Source organism: Megalops cyprinoides, chromosome 1 (genome assembly GCF_013368585.1).
Source record: "Megalops cyprinoides isolate fMegCyp1 chromosome 1, fMegCyp1.pri, whole genome shotgun sequence".
Classification (NCBI taxonomy): domain Eukaryota; kingdom Metazoa; phylum Chordata; class Actinopteri; order Elopiformes; family Megalopidae; genus Megalops; species Megalops cyprinoides.
The window spans coordinates 7,671,286-7,688,029 of record NC_050583.1 but is presented as its reverse complement, the minus strand read 5'-3'; the positions used below and the strand labels follow the sequence as shown (position 1 = coordinate 7,688,029).

Here is a 16,744-nt window from a genome sequence, read left to right as displayed (position 1 = left end):
GTACAGCAAACCACTCACCAGTTAATACACACAATTGCAATGAATGCAATAAAATACCAGTTGAATCAGTACACATATCAGTGATTCATAACAATCCTTACATCATAAACATACATTACACATTAAAACCTTACATTTCTTACCATACTCTACATCTATTGACATAGGACATACAAACAAGTTGAACAAATGAACTTTTCTGTTTCCCCTTTTACATGGATAAGACATTGTGACCTGGATTTAAAACAACCTGCAAGCAAGTACAGGTGTTAGGCACAACACACAGGAAGAGTGGACAGGTTAGGACACATAAAAGAGATCAGAACAGGGACAGGACAGTCTGCAGCCGATGTGACTACGCAAAGCGAGCAGGGAGAGTTCCATGAGCCCTGGAAGCTCCAGAGACCCTGAAACCGAGAGGCAGGTCCCCACTTATGGGGTAGGTGATCCTGAAAGGACAGAATGGAGTATAAGCAGAATGACTTGCATTCCCCTTTTGATTTCATAAACAATGTTGCCATTAACCAAGTGGCTTACCGTTAATACATTATTTCATCATTTGTGTACTTAACATGGGCAACTGGCAGTGCTAAGTTGTACATAAAGAGGATATTCATTTTTAGAGTGGAATGGGTACTAGATCAATTAAAGTACAACACTGTTTCCAATGACACAACAGCAGCATCAACCCTGGAACTTCAACCTGTAAGGGTTCTCAAAGTGAGGCACAAACATATTTGGCAATGGAATGCTCTGTTCAGTACTCAGTTATGACTAACTCACGGTCTCACGCACCAGCTACAGGTCTTCTATTGTATACAGTATTTAGCCAGCAATTTGTGGTGTTGACTACTGGCTCTGTCAAACATAGGTGCATGTTGCAGAACCATTGTACTTTCTGGTCAAAACTGAGATCTTTGCAGAAGCGCATTCTTAAACATGTAACCTTCATGTTTTGTAACATTACAAATGTGTACTTTAACCCTTTCGCGCGTATGGTCACATTGGTGTGATTAGCATCTTTATGCGTTTAGCGCATAAGTTAAAACTGGTGCGATCAGAACACTAGATTGGAGAAATTCTAGCTAATTTTAGCTTTGAGAAAACAGCGATTTACCTCTAAAAATATAGCAAATGCTAACTGAAATCTATAAGAAACTTAACGCAAATGAAAACATAATGAACCATAAAAGGTAACACGCGTGCTACATACCATAACAAATAAGTTACATGCGAAAGGGTTAAAACAAAATTTGCCGTTCAGCACATCTGCGTTTGCCACGCCTTTCAGTAACTCAGACAGGTAAATATCCACTGCGGTCAAACTTGATAACATAATTAATTTGCGTTAAAACATTAACGGTTTAAAGTTTCCAGATTAATCGCGACGGAGCGTTAACGCGTTAACTTTGACAGCGCTAATTACAACATCTTAAAGAAATGTGTAAATGTCTATCAACATTCATACTTACATTTAGTATCAGTATGTTGGAAATGGACAACGTTTTTTGTTGTTTTCCTTTGGCGAAGGTACTATCATGCCATGTCAATTTATTTTCATGGCTGAGATTTTTTGCTTACGTAGCCCTCTAATCAGTGGAACATCTATCACCAAAACATTGGGGGGTCCCATGTCTAGGTGGTCCAAAATCCTTTCAGATGAGTGCTGCTACATCAGCTAATGCTTATATCATAACTGTGACCACCACCAGCTTTGCAAATACTGCACCGCTGTTAATGGTACTATGACTGTTGCTCAATATCACTGGTCATGAGATTATTTTGTCTTTGCATCTACATACTCGGACAGAGAGAGTGTGTTTATATGTTCACCTGTAGATGCTTAGGAATCCTCTTGGGCCTTCTCCCCTGAAAGACAGAAATTGACCTGTGTGTTCATGTGTGACAGATCCAAGATCATATTACAGTGCCCCTAACCCTTCATTACCCTATATACCCTATATTCTGAAATCAGAGAAATACTACTCTCAAGTCAAGCTAGATGTACTTCTACACTACATCAGGAAATGGGTTTATAATTGGCCATGCAGTAAAACACTAGACATGGACCTTTCTCAAAGTTCAAAGTTTATTGTCATATGCACAGTAAAGAAACAAGTTCCCTGTACAATGAAATTCTTCCTTTGCCTTCCACTTATGAATGCCGCTAAGAGTAAGAAGTACAATTAAGTAAGAAAATACAAGAATTTAAGAAGGAAAATATATAAAAAGGTCAGAGAGTGTAAGAAAAATAAATAAAGGATATATACATTACATGTGCAAAAAGGACATCAGTGCAGTGTAGGATGTGCAATGTTGATGCAATGTCAGTTCCATATACATTAATAATGTGCAATATCAGTTCCAAGTATACAATGTGCAGCAAGAGTAGTAGTGCAATAACCAGTGGTGCAGGTTTATACTCCCCTCAACAGTTTCTGCAAGAATAACATGCATATGGAAATCCTGGTAAACTGAATCGTGAAACTCTGAGCTCACGCTTACAGGTGATGGGTCCGAGGGTCAGGGGCTCGTTTTGGGAGACGGATCGGGATACCCTGGATCTGTGGCAGGTCTGTGGCAATAAGCAAATGAAACAGTAACTGAATTTGGGAATGTTACTCACACTATGACAGTTCCTCCTTAGGCTGGTGCTACAGTACAGTTAAGTCTGGTGCAGACTGAGGAAATGCCACACTTACATATGTGCACACACATATGTATGCTTGTATGTACATATGTATGTAATTAGAGAGAGTAAGTGATTTAAATTAAGCTGCTTGAATTTCTCCCATTCAGAACCAGGAAGGACAACCCTTGCTGTTGGGGTGCGATTCCGTTATTGCCGAGCCTTGCTGGTCGCAGTAACAGAGCTGCTTCAACAGTGATCAACAGCAGTGTGGCAGAGAATACGACTGAACCAAACTGAAAGACCAGCGGTGTTCTGCCTGCGGTGTCAGCCCTCTGGGGGTAGGGGGTACCACGCTTGGGTGGTGGTGCGCAATGAATAAGTTTGTAACAAAGCTGAAAACAATAATGTCAAAGAGTAATTGTGGGCAATTACTTGATTGTGGGCAGCAGTGTAGCATAGTGGTTAAGGAGCAGGACTCGTAACCGAAATTTCGATTCCCCACTGGGGCAGTGCTGCTGTGCCCTTGGGCAAGGTACTTAAATAAACAATTGCCTGGGTAAATATCGAGCTGTATAAATGGATAAAATTGTAGAAACCAGTAATTGATATAAGTTGCTCTGGATAAGAGTGTCTGCTAAAAGCCAATACTGTAAAAGGAGATTCTGCCATGGCCACCCTGGATGAGAAATTCTCACTTGGGAGCAGGAGTTCTCTGTGCTGTCGCAAAGGTTCAGATTGCAGTGCAGGTAGAAGTTGTCATAGTTTCCAGTGAATAAGAAGAGCCGAGCGGAGAAACGCCGCTGGAGAGGGGGCCCCCTCTCTTCCACTGTCACCAAGCGAGGGTTGCTGGGACACCTGGGGGAAGGAGCAGACAGGCAGGGAAGACATTCACATGGTGTTTATGAAATGCATGCAAAAATGTATGCTCCCACCGGTGGCGGATTAGGGTGGTCATGGGCCCCAAGGCTACTCTTTGTGTGGGGGGCCCCCCTTACTCATCATGCTTTACCAGAAAAGAAGTAATTTAGTGCAATGAGTAAAATAGGGATGTACATCTCCATCACATCTCCATCGCTGAGGTCGATGCGATACACATCTCCATGCATTGCCAACGATCCGATACATTAAAGATACATATGAGGCAACTACTTATGCGATACGATATGATTCACCCCTATTGCGATGTAGTGCCATTCCACACGATTTGATTCAACACAATGCGATTCAACGCGATACGATCTGATGCAAAAGAATGTGATGCTATGTAACACAACATGCGCTACACAGCATAAAAATAAGTTACTGCGAAAGGGTTAAAAATAGTCTGGCCAATCCGGGGCCCTCGCACACGTGGGGCCCCTAGGCTGCAGCCTAGGCCAGCCTGTGCATTAATCCGCGCCTGGCTCCCACTCAGGCCTGTAGCAAGACTGAATCAAACCTTTCACAGAGCCCCACAAATCAAGACTGATTTGTAGATTTATTCATTGGGTGGTATTAATAGGGTAAGGTTAATATTATAGACAATGAAAACAATACTGATCAGTGTCAGGGAAAAGGCAGGGTATATTATATTTGGAATAAGAAAAAGGGATCTGTTACATTCAGTGTAGTGGGTTAGAGGTCACTGTCTATTTATTTGTAGTGCTTCTTACAGACAAAAGAAACAGCACACAATTTAAAAAAACTTTTAAGGTGACCACAAGGGGGCGCACAATGAGGTGAGAGAAAGGCGCTGACCTTTTCTTGATCAGGAAGTGCTGCACTGGGTCATCTGAATCTGAGGAGGGCGTGATGTAGCAGTCCTCCAGAATGGCCACAAACCCGTCCATCTCTGCAGCCTCCACAGTCACTCCCACATGCAGGGCGGAGCCCAGAGGCAGGACGACCACACCCATAGAGTAGGGGTCTGTGTAGTTGGCGTTGCGGTAGAGAGACATGGTGGCCCTGGGACTGGGGCCCACCCCCACAACCCCCACCTCCTCCATACTGCCAAGCAGCCATTGAAAATGAATCATTGTGGATCCTCACTCTCATATACACTAGAGGGCTGGATCTGCCAAACCAGGTGATTTTCCCAGTGATACTACAGAGGACACATCATTCTAAAAGAGCTTCTGTGAATTTGGGTGCTAAATGGCTAGTATTGCAATGGAATACAGAAAAGGTAACCACACTTACACACAGCTGATACTGAATGGCATGTCATAAACAAACTGAATAAAATGACATGGTTTAAATGGATCAAAATTGTGTTGCAAGGTTGGTGGAATAAGGGCCTGTTATTACCAACATAGCCCGGCACCCTACAAAACACAATTGCAGTACTTATACTTATATTAGACTCTTACAAACAGGAAAGTCATTTAGTTATTAAAAAACAGAAGGTGCTGATTATTCTGTAAGGCACACTTCCTCACTTTTTAACACCAATCACTGTCAGTTAAGGTGAATATTCCTCTTTTACTTTAAAAGGGATATGCCCTCTACTGTAGCACCGCCAGTACGCTGTGATAATGACCAGGTAAACTCACGTTAAAAATGGCTTGATGGCCACGCCCAGGCTGACATTCACATCCAGGGGGAACACGCAGGAAAACGGGAAGCTCACGGGACTGGAAAAAGTCTCAGAGCTCCCCTCAGTTATGGGGTAGACAAACAAAATATTGGAGTAAATGGCATGGGTTCCATTCATCTGTCAGGCACAAGAAAAGAGACACGCAGGTAAGACCCCTGGAGTGAAAGCATCATGTCTTTCTTGGTATGCATAAACAGAAGGATCTCCTAGAAAAACCTGATAACTCAAAGAAAGCTGATGTTGGAAAATGAAACCTTTGTGAAAGCTTTATTGTGTCCTATGAAGAGGCAAATTAATCATATTTTCAGCTGTTGAATGCATGTCAATAACAGAGTGAGGCTACTGTTATCAGCATGTATACTGTGCTGTATACTGATTCTCAGTGCAGAGAGAATATTTGTGGCACCTGCTCTCTGTTTTAACACATTAGGAATAGTGGAATGGTGGCAATGTGCCTTCCCAGTAAATTACAGACAGAGGAGAGAGAAGATGTTGCAATACAGTGCCACTATTAGGAAAAAAGAAAATCAATCCACATGTCATAACTTGTTTTCACTGAAGCTTTTGCCAGCTTGACATAATCAGATACAGGAAACTGACATTTCAACATATTCCCATCCTCCCACAGTGCAAACTGAGGTTTCAACAAACATTCAGCCAAGGATAATTATGAGCCATATTTTAAGATTAAACATAAGGGGAAAAAAATGAATAATGACGCAAAGACTGCAGAGGGGAAATTAAACCCTGAGGTTTGGGTCGGGGGCGGAGCCTCACCCTCAGCCGGGTCCCACAGCTTCCCTCCCTGTGCTCCGCCTGAAACCACACGGTGCCGCTCTGTTCCCGGTGCACGCCGCAGCTGGCGTCTGCCAGGTGCGCGGACGAGACGTCCAGGCCGCCCGCCTCCAGGGGAGCCCTGAGAAGCCCCGCCTGCAGGAAGCTCCTCCCACACACCAGCTGCGGGGCGGGGAAGGAGGACGGCTCTGTGTGACAAAAGGAAGTGGGGTATTTTTTTAAGAACGTGCTCCGTGTATCAGTGCTACGGCAGGGAATTCATGCTGCAGGAAACTCCTGGGTTCTGTATGAGCTGGGGACATGCATTTGAACGGGTCAATAGCTCATCCTGCCGCAATGCAATTTCAGTTCTCAGTTTTTCTGTCTGTTAAACATTCTGCTATATTAAATGTAATACTAAAGGTAATATAAGACACTGCAAAGCAGCTATTTATCTCCTGAATTAAAAAAAATGTTAATGTTTTTGCTATTAACTATACTTTCATTTACTGCAATTATGAATGTAGGCACACTCAGCTTGAAAGCAGTTTTGCAGGGAGGCTTTATGTCAAGCCACATGATTCAATGGTCCCAGCACATCCCCCCCTCCCCTACCCCCCAAACCTCACCACAACCCACCCATACACCCACACACAGAGAGCACATCCTACCTGAGCAAACCACACCTGCGTCTTCACCATGCCCACAGTTGTGTGTCCCAAACTCAGGGTGCCTGCACTGTGTGAGAGCGGACTCATTGCCAAAGCACTGCACATCGTCCAACCAGATCGGCCCGCTGCCTTCTCCAAAGCGGGCGGAGCCGTGAGCGGACACAGCCCTCCCACAGCCCATCTGTCTGCACACCACCTCAGCGTCGTTCCTATCCCATGAATCATCACACACCGTTCCCCACTGGCCGTTGTGGAAGATCTCCACCCTCCCAGAGCAGCGATTACCTCCATCGATCAGTCTGATGCGGGTACCCACTGAAACAAAACAAACAAACAAAAAAACTCAAGTTCCTTTGGTGATTTCTTACAATAAGAAAAAACACTTATTACTCCCATTATCTGCATCTCTGGATTTATAGATGTTAGACGTTTCTTATAAAGATGACATTGTAAAAAAAGATACAGTGGTAAAGGCACTTTGACAGAAGGAAAATGTTTCAGAAACTATACTTTTTTCAGAGTAAGTTTGATTCTGAAAGATATATATATATATATATATATATATATATATATATATATATATATATATATATATATATATATCAACAGTGGTATCATCTTCAGGGGACAGACACATCTATCAAAAATGCATTCCATACCATGGAGAAATTCCTTCCAGTAGGTAAGGTTTTCTTAATTTCTGTTCATGCGTCTAGGAATATGAGAGAGAACACATCTCACCTGTGCAAACCACACCGATGTCTTCATCGTGCCCACAGTTATGCCTCCCAAACCCGAGGTGTTTGCACTGTGTGAGAGAGTCCTCATGACCTGTGCACTGCACATCGTCCAACCAGATCGGTCCTCTGCCTGGTCCAAAGTGGGCGGAGCTGAGGGAAGACAAAACCCTTCCACAGCCCAGCTGTCGGCACACAACATCAGCGTCACGCAAATCCCAGAAGTCGTCACACACTGTTCCCCATTGTCCTCTGTGATAGACCTCCACCCTCCCCGAGCAGTGATTATTTCCATCAGACAGTCTGATCTGGGAAACCACTGAAACAAGAAAAAAAAAATTCAACCCGAAATGGTCATCGCTAATGTTTCATGCGGCAGTAAAGATTCAGACGTTGAAAGCACTTACACTGTCTCTCGCACCTCCAGGTGACTTGGTCCTGCCTCACACAGATTTCATCTTCCTGGCATCCGCACACAGCGGTGTTGACGTCTGAAAGAGCAGAACATTGAAGTCTACTACCACCGAACGGCAGCATCGCTATTCAGTCATTATTACTTGGAATATTTGCTTTGGAGACAATTAGTCTTGGGGAAATTCGGTAGTTCATCCCATTATACATATGGATATTTACTGCAAAATTCATATTTACGTTCTTTATTCAGTGCAACCGCCTGGAGGTTTAATCCTGCGACCCCAAGATCAAGCTCCTTTAATCGCTACTCAAGTAGGCTACTTTGGCGGGCACGTGCCCGTCCGGAAAGGAACAGCGAAAATGACATCGGCAAGAAAAAACACATCTGTATGTGTACATGAAGTTCCATCCTACCTGCACAGTACCCCAGTCGACAGGCTCTAGTGCTGACTAACTTGTAGACGAAGTAATTTCCGGGACAGGCTTTGACGTGGATAGGATTCGATTCAAACTGGCAGCAGCCTTGCTCCCAGCTCCCGCAGACGCGACGCTTGACGATTCCGTCCTGCACGGCTGGGTGAGGGGTCTTGAGCCACAGCGGGGCGTCTGTCCCGCACCTGTGCCGCTCGACGCACTTCTCTGGCATCTGCACGCTCGCGTTTCCCAGGTACAGGCGGTACCAGCCGTGCCAGTCGTCTCGGCTATCACACACCGGCACGCTGTGATTAGCAGAGAAGTCAGTGGCGCGCCATGGATCGTTGAGTACGGAGTAGTGCTGGCACGGGTCCAGGCAGCGGGGTGTGCCGTTGATACTTACGCAATCCTCCCCCGCCGGGCACACAACATCCCCGCAGCCGAACAGCAGAGAGTGCGAGTCAGGGGGTGGTTCTGCGATGGGTCGTGGGTGCTTGTCAGAGCGCGAATCGGAGATGGGCTTGGAGAGTTTCCAGTCACTGGGCAGCAAGCAGTCGTAGGACCCGATCGTGTTTTCGCAAACCATAAATTGGGCACACGCCACCCCACGCAACGCGCACTCGTCGACGTCCTCGCACCCGCGCTCCGTAGACCAGCGGTAGCCCGGATGACAGCAGGGCTGGTCGCCATCGCAGGCTGTGCTGTTGTAATAACAGGTGAGACCGTCGCCCACGAAGCCGTCCCCACAGCTGCACGTTCTGGTCGCAGGGACGCCAGGAGACGTGCGGCAGGTGGCATTCTCGTGGCACGCCTCACAGCTGGTGACAACCACATCTGCTAAAGCAACATCAGGCATGAAAATCACCCGCACTGAAGGCAGAGACGCAGCACAACAGTCCGTTCTTCACACCAATGGACCATTAAAAGCTTTTAGCTCATTTCTTTACCAGCAAAATAGACACAAAAGAGTCAACTTTTATGAAACAGTGTGCCTGGAAACCTCGTTGTAACCAGATCCAACCAAATCTTAATTTTCCCAACGCAAAATTGTTAGGATTATAACCCCGTTTACAATAAATACATTTTCGAGAAAATTACACATAGAAAATAAGGGATTATGTCGAATATTCACAATATATATTCATTGTGTGTGATATTTCTTTTAAAATAATCATATAAAACACAGTATAAACGATTCCTATTGCGACCTATGAATGTTCAGTAATTAGATCATTGCAAACGGTCTACAGCAAGACAGACGCAAATTACTTCCTTTAGACAGCTGTTTTCTTATGCGCGGGCGAGTGAAAAACTCGCACACTGAATTCATGGTGAAATTTTTATAGGCTAAATGTCAGTTGTTGGTGACGGGAGACATTTTCTCTGAAACACGTATACTTAATCCTGTTCACCATAATCACTATCACAAAAGCATTGGGTATGAGTTGGAAGGTGATTGTGAGACACTTGCAGTCACGTCAAAGGTTTCTGCTGAGAAACTATTCTCCGCATAAAGAATTTTGAGCAAAGGCACAGATTGCTAAGCAATATTTTTTGAGCGATAGGTGTAAGAAACGCTGTATTCAAAGAGCTGTTAACACTTAATCATACTTGCACTGCAAACAGTCATTTATATTTAGTTATATTTCACACTCTGTTGAATGCACTGAAAACGGTTCCACTTTGACATTAGACACCGTATTGTACCTGCTTTAGTCGTAGCGATGGCCGATGTCAGTACTAGCAGCACCAAGGCACCGTAAGTCATCATTCGTCCGACGTTTTTTTTTTCAGCCAGATGAGATTCTGGTGACCGAACGACAACTTGAAATAGACAACAAGGTAACGGTAAAGGTAACAACAAAGATGTGAAAGTTATAATAAAAATAGGCTACTTTGAAGAATATAAAATAGAGGATAGTTTTGATTTGTTTAACACTTAAAAATATATTTATTATATTTACTTCTGTTAACTGCAATTTTTTTATCTATTTATTCCTATTCTTTGTAGTAAAATAATAAATGATAATTATTATCCACTTACCAATTGCTTAGTGAGGTCTGTTGCACCCTTCTCTGCCTGCAGGTTTACATACCCACTGCAGTGGACTTTAAGAGATTGTGACACTGCTCAAACTTGAGGGGGTTTCGGGGAAGTGATGAACTGCAACCACAAACATCAGCATGTTGACTTCAGTAAGTGATATATTACTACATAGTAACTGTGTTATTACACCTCGGTTGTGTTAAGTCTCACTCATTACTGTTAGGGATTACGCAATTTAGGAGGAAGTTGGAGGCAGTGGGCAGACTTATGCTGTTTTGAACAGCAGACCATCTTTGGTAATAATTCTTTATATTAGTGTCAGCAACTGAGAGTAGGGAAGCTGACATCAGCAAGAGAGCAGGGAACCTGTGGATTTAACCACAGCAGTTCCCAATTCCCCATTATCCTTAATGAAACTGCTTTATTAAAATATTCAGAACTATAAAATAAATCTAGATTTGCATCTTTGGCATATTCAAAAAGATTCAAAAGCGTGGTAAGCATGACAAATGGGATTACATAAAATGAATCTAGTGATTCTGTGCTGCAGATTTTCACCAGAGATGGAGGCTTCAACATGAAAGCCAGCCTTCAAGTAGTAATTACTTCTGCCATAACTCTTATACTGCCATAAATGTAATACATGGTATTAATATTTATATGCTGTTATAGGTGGTTTTCTGCAATGTACTTTGTGTTTTACAATGATATGCAGATGACCTTCAGAAACACATACACACACAGACGTGCATACACACTACATGAAAGGAGTTATGGGTAAATATGCAGAATTGGACATAGAGCAATGTAATGTTGTAGAATGAAGAATTCCTTGCCATTTTTCTTGCTACAAAAACTATAACTATAGTAGTGTTTACGGATAATACTACAGATGACATTTTGCCCTTTGTGTGCATTGGCCTTTTGCTTCATATATTCACAAAAGCTAGGACTCGCTGTTCCTAGCTTTGTCTGTTCCTGGTTCACAGAGAGCTGTTCCAGCATCTCCACTCTTACATTTATTTTACATGGAAAATGTATTTATTGTAAATGAGAGGGTGAATTGGTAGTCCAATCACCTGGGGCTACTATTCTTTGTTTAAGATTACCTGTACAGGTATGGCAGAGACTGCATGGGCAGGGATTGGTGTGTTGATGAATGGGTGTGTCCTAAAATGAAAACGTAGTGTAGTTTTATTGCTTATAGGCTAGCAGCATACTATTACAATTCTAGTTTGTATGCAGATGGTAAAAAGAAGCTGTATTTATTGTAATGTAGCTGAAACCTGGATAAATTGAACTCCCTTACAGTGGTCACACCATGTCCAATTTGATCCAGCTTCATGGTTAATTGAATGTTGTTGATGCTACACTACAAAACTGTGCAAAAAATGTCTGCCTGTCAGAGCAGCTAAATTAAGATGGAGACCACGAAATTTGATGGAAGGAAGAAAGCAAAATATTCCAAGGTTGTCCACTGATTGTGTGGCCATAGAAAGTTGAATCTTGAATTCTGTATGTTCAGATGAAAACAAATTGAACAGAAGTAAATACTTTTCAGGTTAAAGACTTCTGGGTCACTGTGGTTGTATCTGTAAGGCACCCCAAAAGGGCCTAACTCTTGCTGCTGTACAGGTGTGGGGAAAGACCTGCCATCCTATAACTACCAGGTTAGGTAGATGCCATACCCAATCACTGGAATATGGACAAGCTAAGTACTGTGATATTTATTAAATCGGCTATTTCGAAAATACACACCTAAAGGAGAAACATTTCAATTAAGGGAGAAAAAATGGAAAACAAGTATGTCACTCTGCCACTTTGTGTGTCCTTGCAAAGTAAGGAGAGAATTGAAACTTGGACTGAGGGGTAAGCACATTTTGCATTGTGGTGACAATGCAGTATAAGATGTTTAAAAATAAGGACCAGTGGCTCTTCTTGGGAAAACGATATGTGGTCGTCTCTCTGATTTAAAACCACATAGAGCTAGAGCCATCAGCATTTCCCCAAACCAGGACACTTGTCAAATGTGTTGCCATGGGAAAAAAAATACTGAGACTCTTTTATGAGGGTGTTTCGAAACCACTTATAACTTATCATTTCAAATCTCGTAATGTGATGACAGTTGTCACTGATTTAAGGGTTTTCGCGACTGCTGCTTTTCTGAAGATTAAAAAAAGGTATTAAAAAATTGTGCCTAAAGGGATATAATACTTTATTTTTAGTATTTGAGTTGATCTGCACATGCAAGGTTAAAAATCTTAAAGTAGTACATAAAATCAATACAAATACATGATGGTGAGGTGAAAAACCCAGTCAGGGCTACATAATTAAGATTACATAATCATGGATGGACAGCGGGTTACATGATCTTACAGGCATATTAAGTAGATTCACACAGACATTCATAAACTACTAAGCAAAATATGTATGTCACACTAAAGATGAGTCAGACAACCAGGAATGTGAGTATATGCTTTGATAACATCAGCCTAAGGACAAAACAGACAAACAAGCAAAACAAGGGGAAATTCATGCAGAGGTCACTCTTATCACTCCCTACTACAGAGACCCGGGGTTTAAACCAGAAGTGTCACAGACAGAAGCTCTGATGGCAAATGAAAGGAAAAATATTCATTTTTCCCATTTGTCAGCATGTTAAGAAAGTACATCTTTATTGCGGTTTTCTGTGTCTGGTCACACTTCCATTGGCTGGACGGCATGCTCTCTGTCTCCTCCCCTCTCCCCTTCATGATCATACTGTCCCCCAAATGCTTTAGGAATAACACGTGTTTCATTAGCAGGTGAAGCAGTTTAGGCTAGTTTAGCCTAATTGGCATAACATTGGCTCACTGGGGGTGGCAGTGTAGCATAGTGGTTAAGGAGCAGGACTTGTAACTGAAAGGTTGCTGGTTCGATCCCCGCTGGGACACTGCTGCTGTACCCTTGGGCAAGGTACTTAACCCACAGTTGCCTCAGTAAATATCCAGCTCTATAAATGGATAACATTGTAAAGAAACGTAACCTATGTAAGTCACTCTGGGTAAGAGCGTCTGCTTAATAATATAATGTAACTTTACCACCTGGTGTGGAATGGGTCATGTAGCACAATGGTTAAGGTGTTCATGGCCCCGGTTTGATCCTAGCCGTGTCTTTTGCTGACAATGACCGGGAGCCCACAGCGGCAGAATGAATTGGCTTCAGCCAGGGGGTGCAGGTCAGCCAGGGTTTCCTTGTCTCACCACTCTCAGGCACCTTTTATGATTTATCAGGTGCATACAGATTCCTCAGAGGACATCACCAGAGTGTAGCCTTCCTCCAATGAGCTGCAGTGCGCTGTGTGTCCTGTAAGGCGATTTAAAAAAAGCCATTTGGCTGCATGCGAGTGAAAAGGAGGACTGTGTCTGTCTCTTGTCAGAGCTCCTGAGACAATGCAGTAGTTGTGAGACGAGCCTGATATATACACTTGGTGATTTCGAAAATAGGGTTGCATATAGGGGAAAAAGTTAAAAAAAAAAAAAAAAGAAGCAGTTCGATTAAAGATATTTCTTTAATCCTTACCCAGATTGGCAAAGGACGTCTTGGCAAACCACACACCAGTGTCTCGAAAAGTTTCACCGCCCCTTTATTTCCCTGTTTAGCCATGTGACACAGATAGGGATAGTCCCATAACACAAGCTCTTTTAATATTAGGCCACATTAAAAGAGCTTTCACACACATATGAGTTACACATATCTCATCCCCAATCAGGTCATTCACCAGTGCAACTCACTGTATGGGCAACATATTCACCGTCGCTTGACCTTTCAGTATTTTGACCTTGGGTTGATGTTGTGTACAGGCAGACACAAAATTCCCCACATCCCCCCATACTGGGTTTCACTTTGTTAGGAAAAACACCAGGGCCGGCTACAAGCAAATGATGAGAAGCTCCTGTATCTCAGAAAATCAAAACAGAAAACTAGTCATTCTCAGCACCAGTAACTGACACCAGACCCGCTTAAAAAAAATATTCCTCAAGAGCTGCAAATCCATGGTTCCTACCTGGGATGTAGTTTTAAGCAGGTTTAGGCAATCAAAATCAGCAATCAAAATCAAGCATAGAGATTTCATAGAAGGGGTTTCCTTTTCTTCTTTTGTTAGAGCTCCCAGCATTGAGATTTTTACATTATAATAATGGCATTCAGGTCCGTAGCATTTGGTTTGGCATTTAGCCACCAGTCAATCTAATATTACTCACTCTCTCCAGAAGGAACTTTCTCTTTGAAATCACTTCTTGAAATGGGCCTGCATCTTCCTCTTTCTGGAAGGAGAAGTTGCAAAGCAATTCAGTCGCTGGCAGCAACAGAAGCTCTCTCCACTTGATTTTATGCTTTATGCACGTCTTCAGGATGCATGTCCCTCCCTCCCCTGGAGGGACCCTCAACCCAGTTTAGCCTCTTCTCCACTTCTCTCATACATGATTTCAAGTGAAAGGAAAGAAAGGTGAACTAATGTTGTAATATTAATATTACTGTTGACATTAATATCAATATCAATATTAATACTCTTATAATGGTATAGTATAGTAGTAACTTTATAATAAAATAATATAAATACTCATATACTAAAATTAAACAGATTAATTCATTCCTTCCATTTTTTTTTTCATGAAACGCTACCTGGGCAGAGGCAGGTGACATTTGAGTTTAAATGTACTTACAGTGTTACAGTTACAATGCATTCTGTTTAATATCTGATAAAATCAGGTGATAATACTATTCCATACTGCTGGGACAAACCATTATAGCATATTTCTCTTCCTGTTTTTATAACAATAATCATAATAACATATAATAATGAATTTGCTGCTCTTTACGTCTACACCACACTGCTGCTCCTTACCGCCACACCACAATGCTGCTCCTTATCGCTACACTACACTGCTGCTCCTTAACACTACACCACACTGCTGCTCCTTACCGCCACACCACAATGCTGCTCCTTATCGCTACACTACACTGCTGCTCCTTAACACTACACCACACTGCTGCTCCTTAACACTACGCTACACTGCTGCTCCTTATCGCTACACTACACTGCTGCTCCTTATTGCTATGCTACACTGCTGCTCCTTAACGCTACACCACACTGCTGGTCCTTACCACTACACTGTACTGCCACAGGAACTGTGCTGTTGACGGAGATCCAGGTCAAAACCTGGGTTACGACATAGATGCTGACTGCTTGTGGTAGCTATAGCGATTGGGTGAAAATGTTGTGAGGCCCGGAGAGCAACTGAGAAACAAGGCAAGCAGCACCGTTTTGTGTGAGCTGGAGAAGAGTGGTTCCAGGGGCTGGAGGAACAGAAGCAAAACTCCAGCAGTGTAGAGCAGCTGAGCCTGAACCGACAGCTCAGCAAAGACATCGCCCTGTGGAGCGGGAGGATAGCAAGAGTTTCATAAAATGGAATTCACAAAGTCTTTATAGCTATGTAGTAGAGAGGGGATAACACAGGGAATCATGATGAGGGATAGACCAGCAGTCCTCTCAGCTCCTCTTGTGAACTCCCTGTTCTAAACAATTGAAGAAGTCTTGGAAAAGATCAGATGAGCACCCTGTGAAGGCGTACACCCAACACACAGGCATCTCACTGAATTGTAGGCAGTAAAACATTTGCTGGATATGAAAAGTGTGTAACTGACAAAGAGCATATGCGTGAATATTTCTCCCGGCATCCGATAGGCTATCCTGGGCACAACAAAATGAGGAGTAGGGATTGCTCACGATCAAGATTTTCACAGCAAATAGGTCTGGTGTCTTCTGGCCCTAATATCCAACACAAATGTGTGAATTATTACGGTGAACAGCATATTGAAGACAATCTGAAAAACAGCCAAGCTCATCTCCTCTGCTTACCATCCAGATGTGTTTTAGATATTATGTTTCTGATTTTTGTCATATTGTTTATATGTGCACTGGAATGTCATAATTGTTACATAAATCATTTTAGTTTTATGTCTATAAATGTTTTGTGCTGATTCAGAGTCTGCGTTATTGGCAGAAACACTGTTCTCTGTACTACGCACAATTCTGACATCTAGTGTTTGTAAAGGATCATTACAGTTTTATGGGTTTAGTGTGCAGATCTCAAGCTAGGATTTTTCTTAAGGATCCTTAATGTGCTTTTGTGCTGTAATACTGAGTGCATTTCCTGCATGTTTTTTTATCTTTAAGGAATTTTACACAGAGGTCAGTGAAAGCAGGAAGAAAAAAACAGAAGAACTTTATTTCTAGGAGTCAGAGAAATGCGGGCGTGTCTGGCAGGAAGGAGGAAATCGCCTCACTGCACCCAAAAACAGTATATAGCAATCATCATTCAGTACCTCAGTGAAACTAATGATTTCACTCCAGACGTATGATACATTAACACTGTTAAATCCACATAGCGTAGAGGTGAACTGGATGTGATCTGGACCCAAGTGTATTGCATGGGAATA

General features: G+C 42.7%; 1 protein-coding gene across 1 annotated transcript; it reads right to left on the bottom strand.

Moving 5' to 3' along the window:
• Positions 1–302: 302 nt before the first annotated feature.
• Positions 303–10,341, bottom strand: LOC118786254 (uromodulin-like). The gene is made up of 14 exons (XM_036541374.1): positions 10,262–10,341; positions 9,925–10,023; positions 8,758–9,051; positions 8,218–8,691; positions 7,797–7,880; positions 7,394–7,708; positions 6,653–6,967; positions 5,985–6,190; positions 5,164–5,324; positions 4,370–4,618; positions 3,328–3,487; positions 2,506–2,575; positions 1,834–1,869; positions 303–449 (listed from the first exon to the last, which is right to left on the bottom strand). The coding sequence occupies exons 2-13, from the start codon at positions 9,986–9,988 to the stop codon at positions 1,844–1,846; spliced, it is 2,418 nt and encodes an 805-aa protein (XP_036397267.1). The 5' UTR covers positions 9,989–10,023; positions 10,262–10,341; the 3' UTR covers positions 303–449; positions 1,834–1,843.
• Positions 10,342–16,744: the final 6,403 nt, after the last annotated feature.

Excerpts from the sequence above, each read along its gene's own strand:
- LOC118786254 (XM_036541374.1), bottom strand. The coding sequence starts at position 9,988 with ATGATGACTTACGGTGCCTTGGTGCTGCTAGTACTGACATCGGCCATC. Across the intron at positions 4,619-5,163 it reads GCCATCAAGCCATTTTTAAC|TATGGAGGAGGTGGGGGTTG; the intron begins GTGAGTTTACCT and ends GCTGCTTGGCAG. Across the intron at positions 1,870-2,505 it reads GACCCTCGGACCCATCACCT|GGGAGAAGGCCCAAGAGGAT; the intron begins GTAAGCGTGAGC and ends TCTGTCTTTCAG.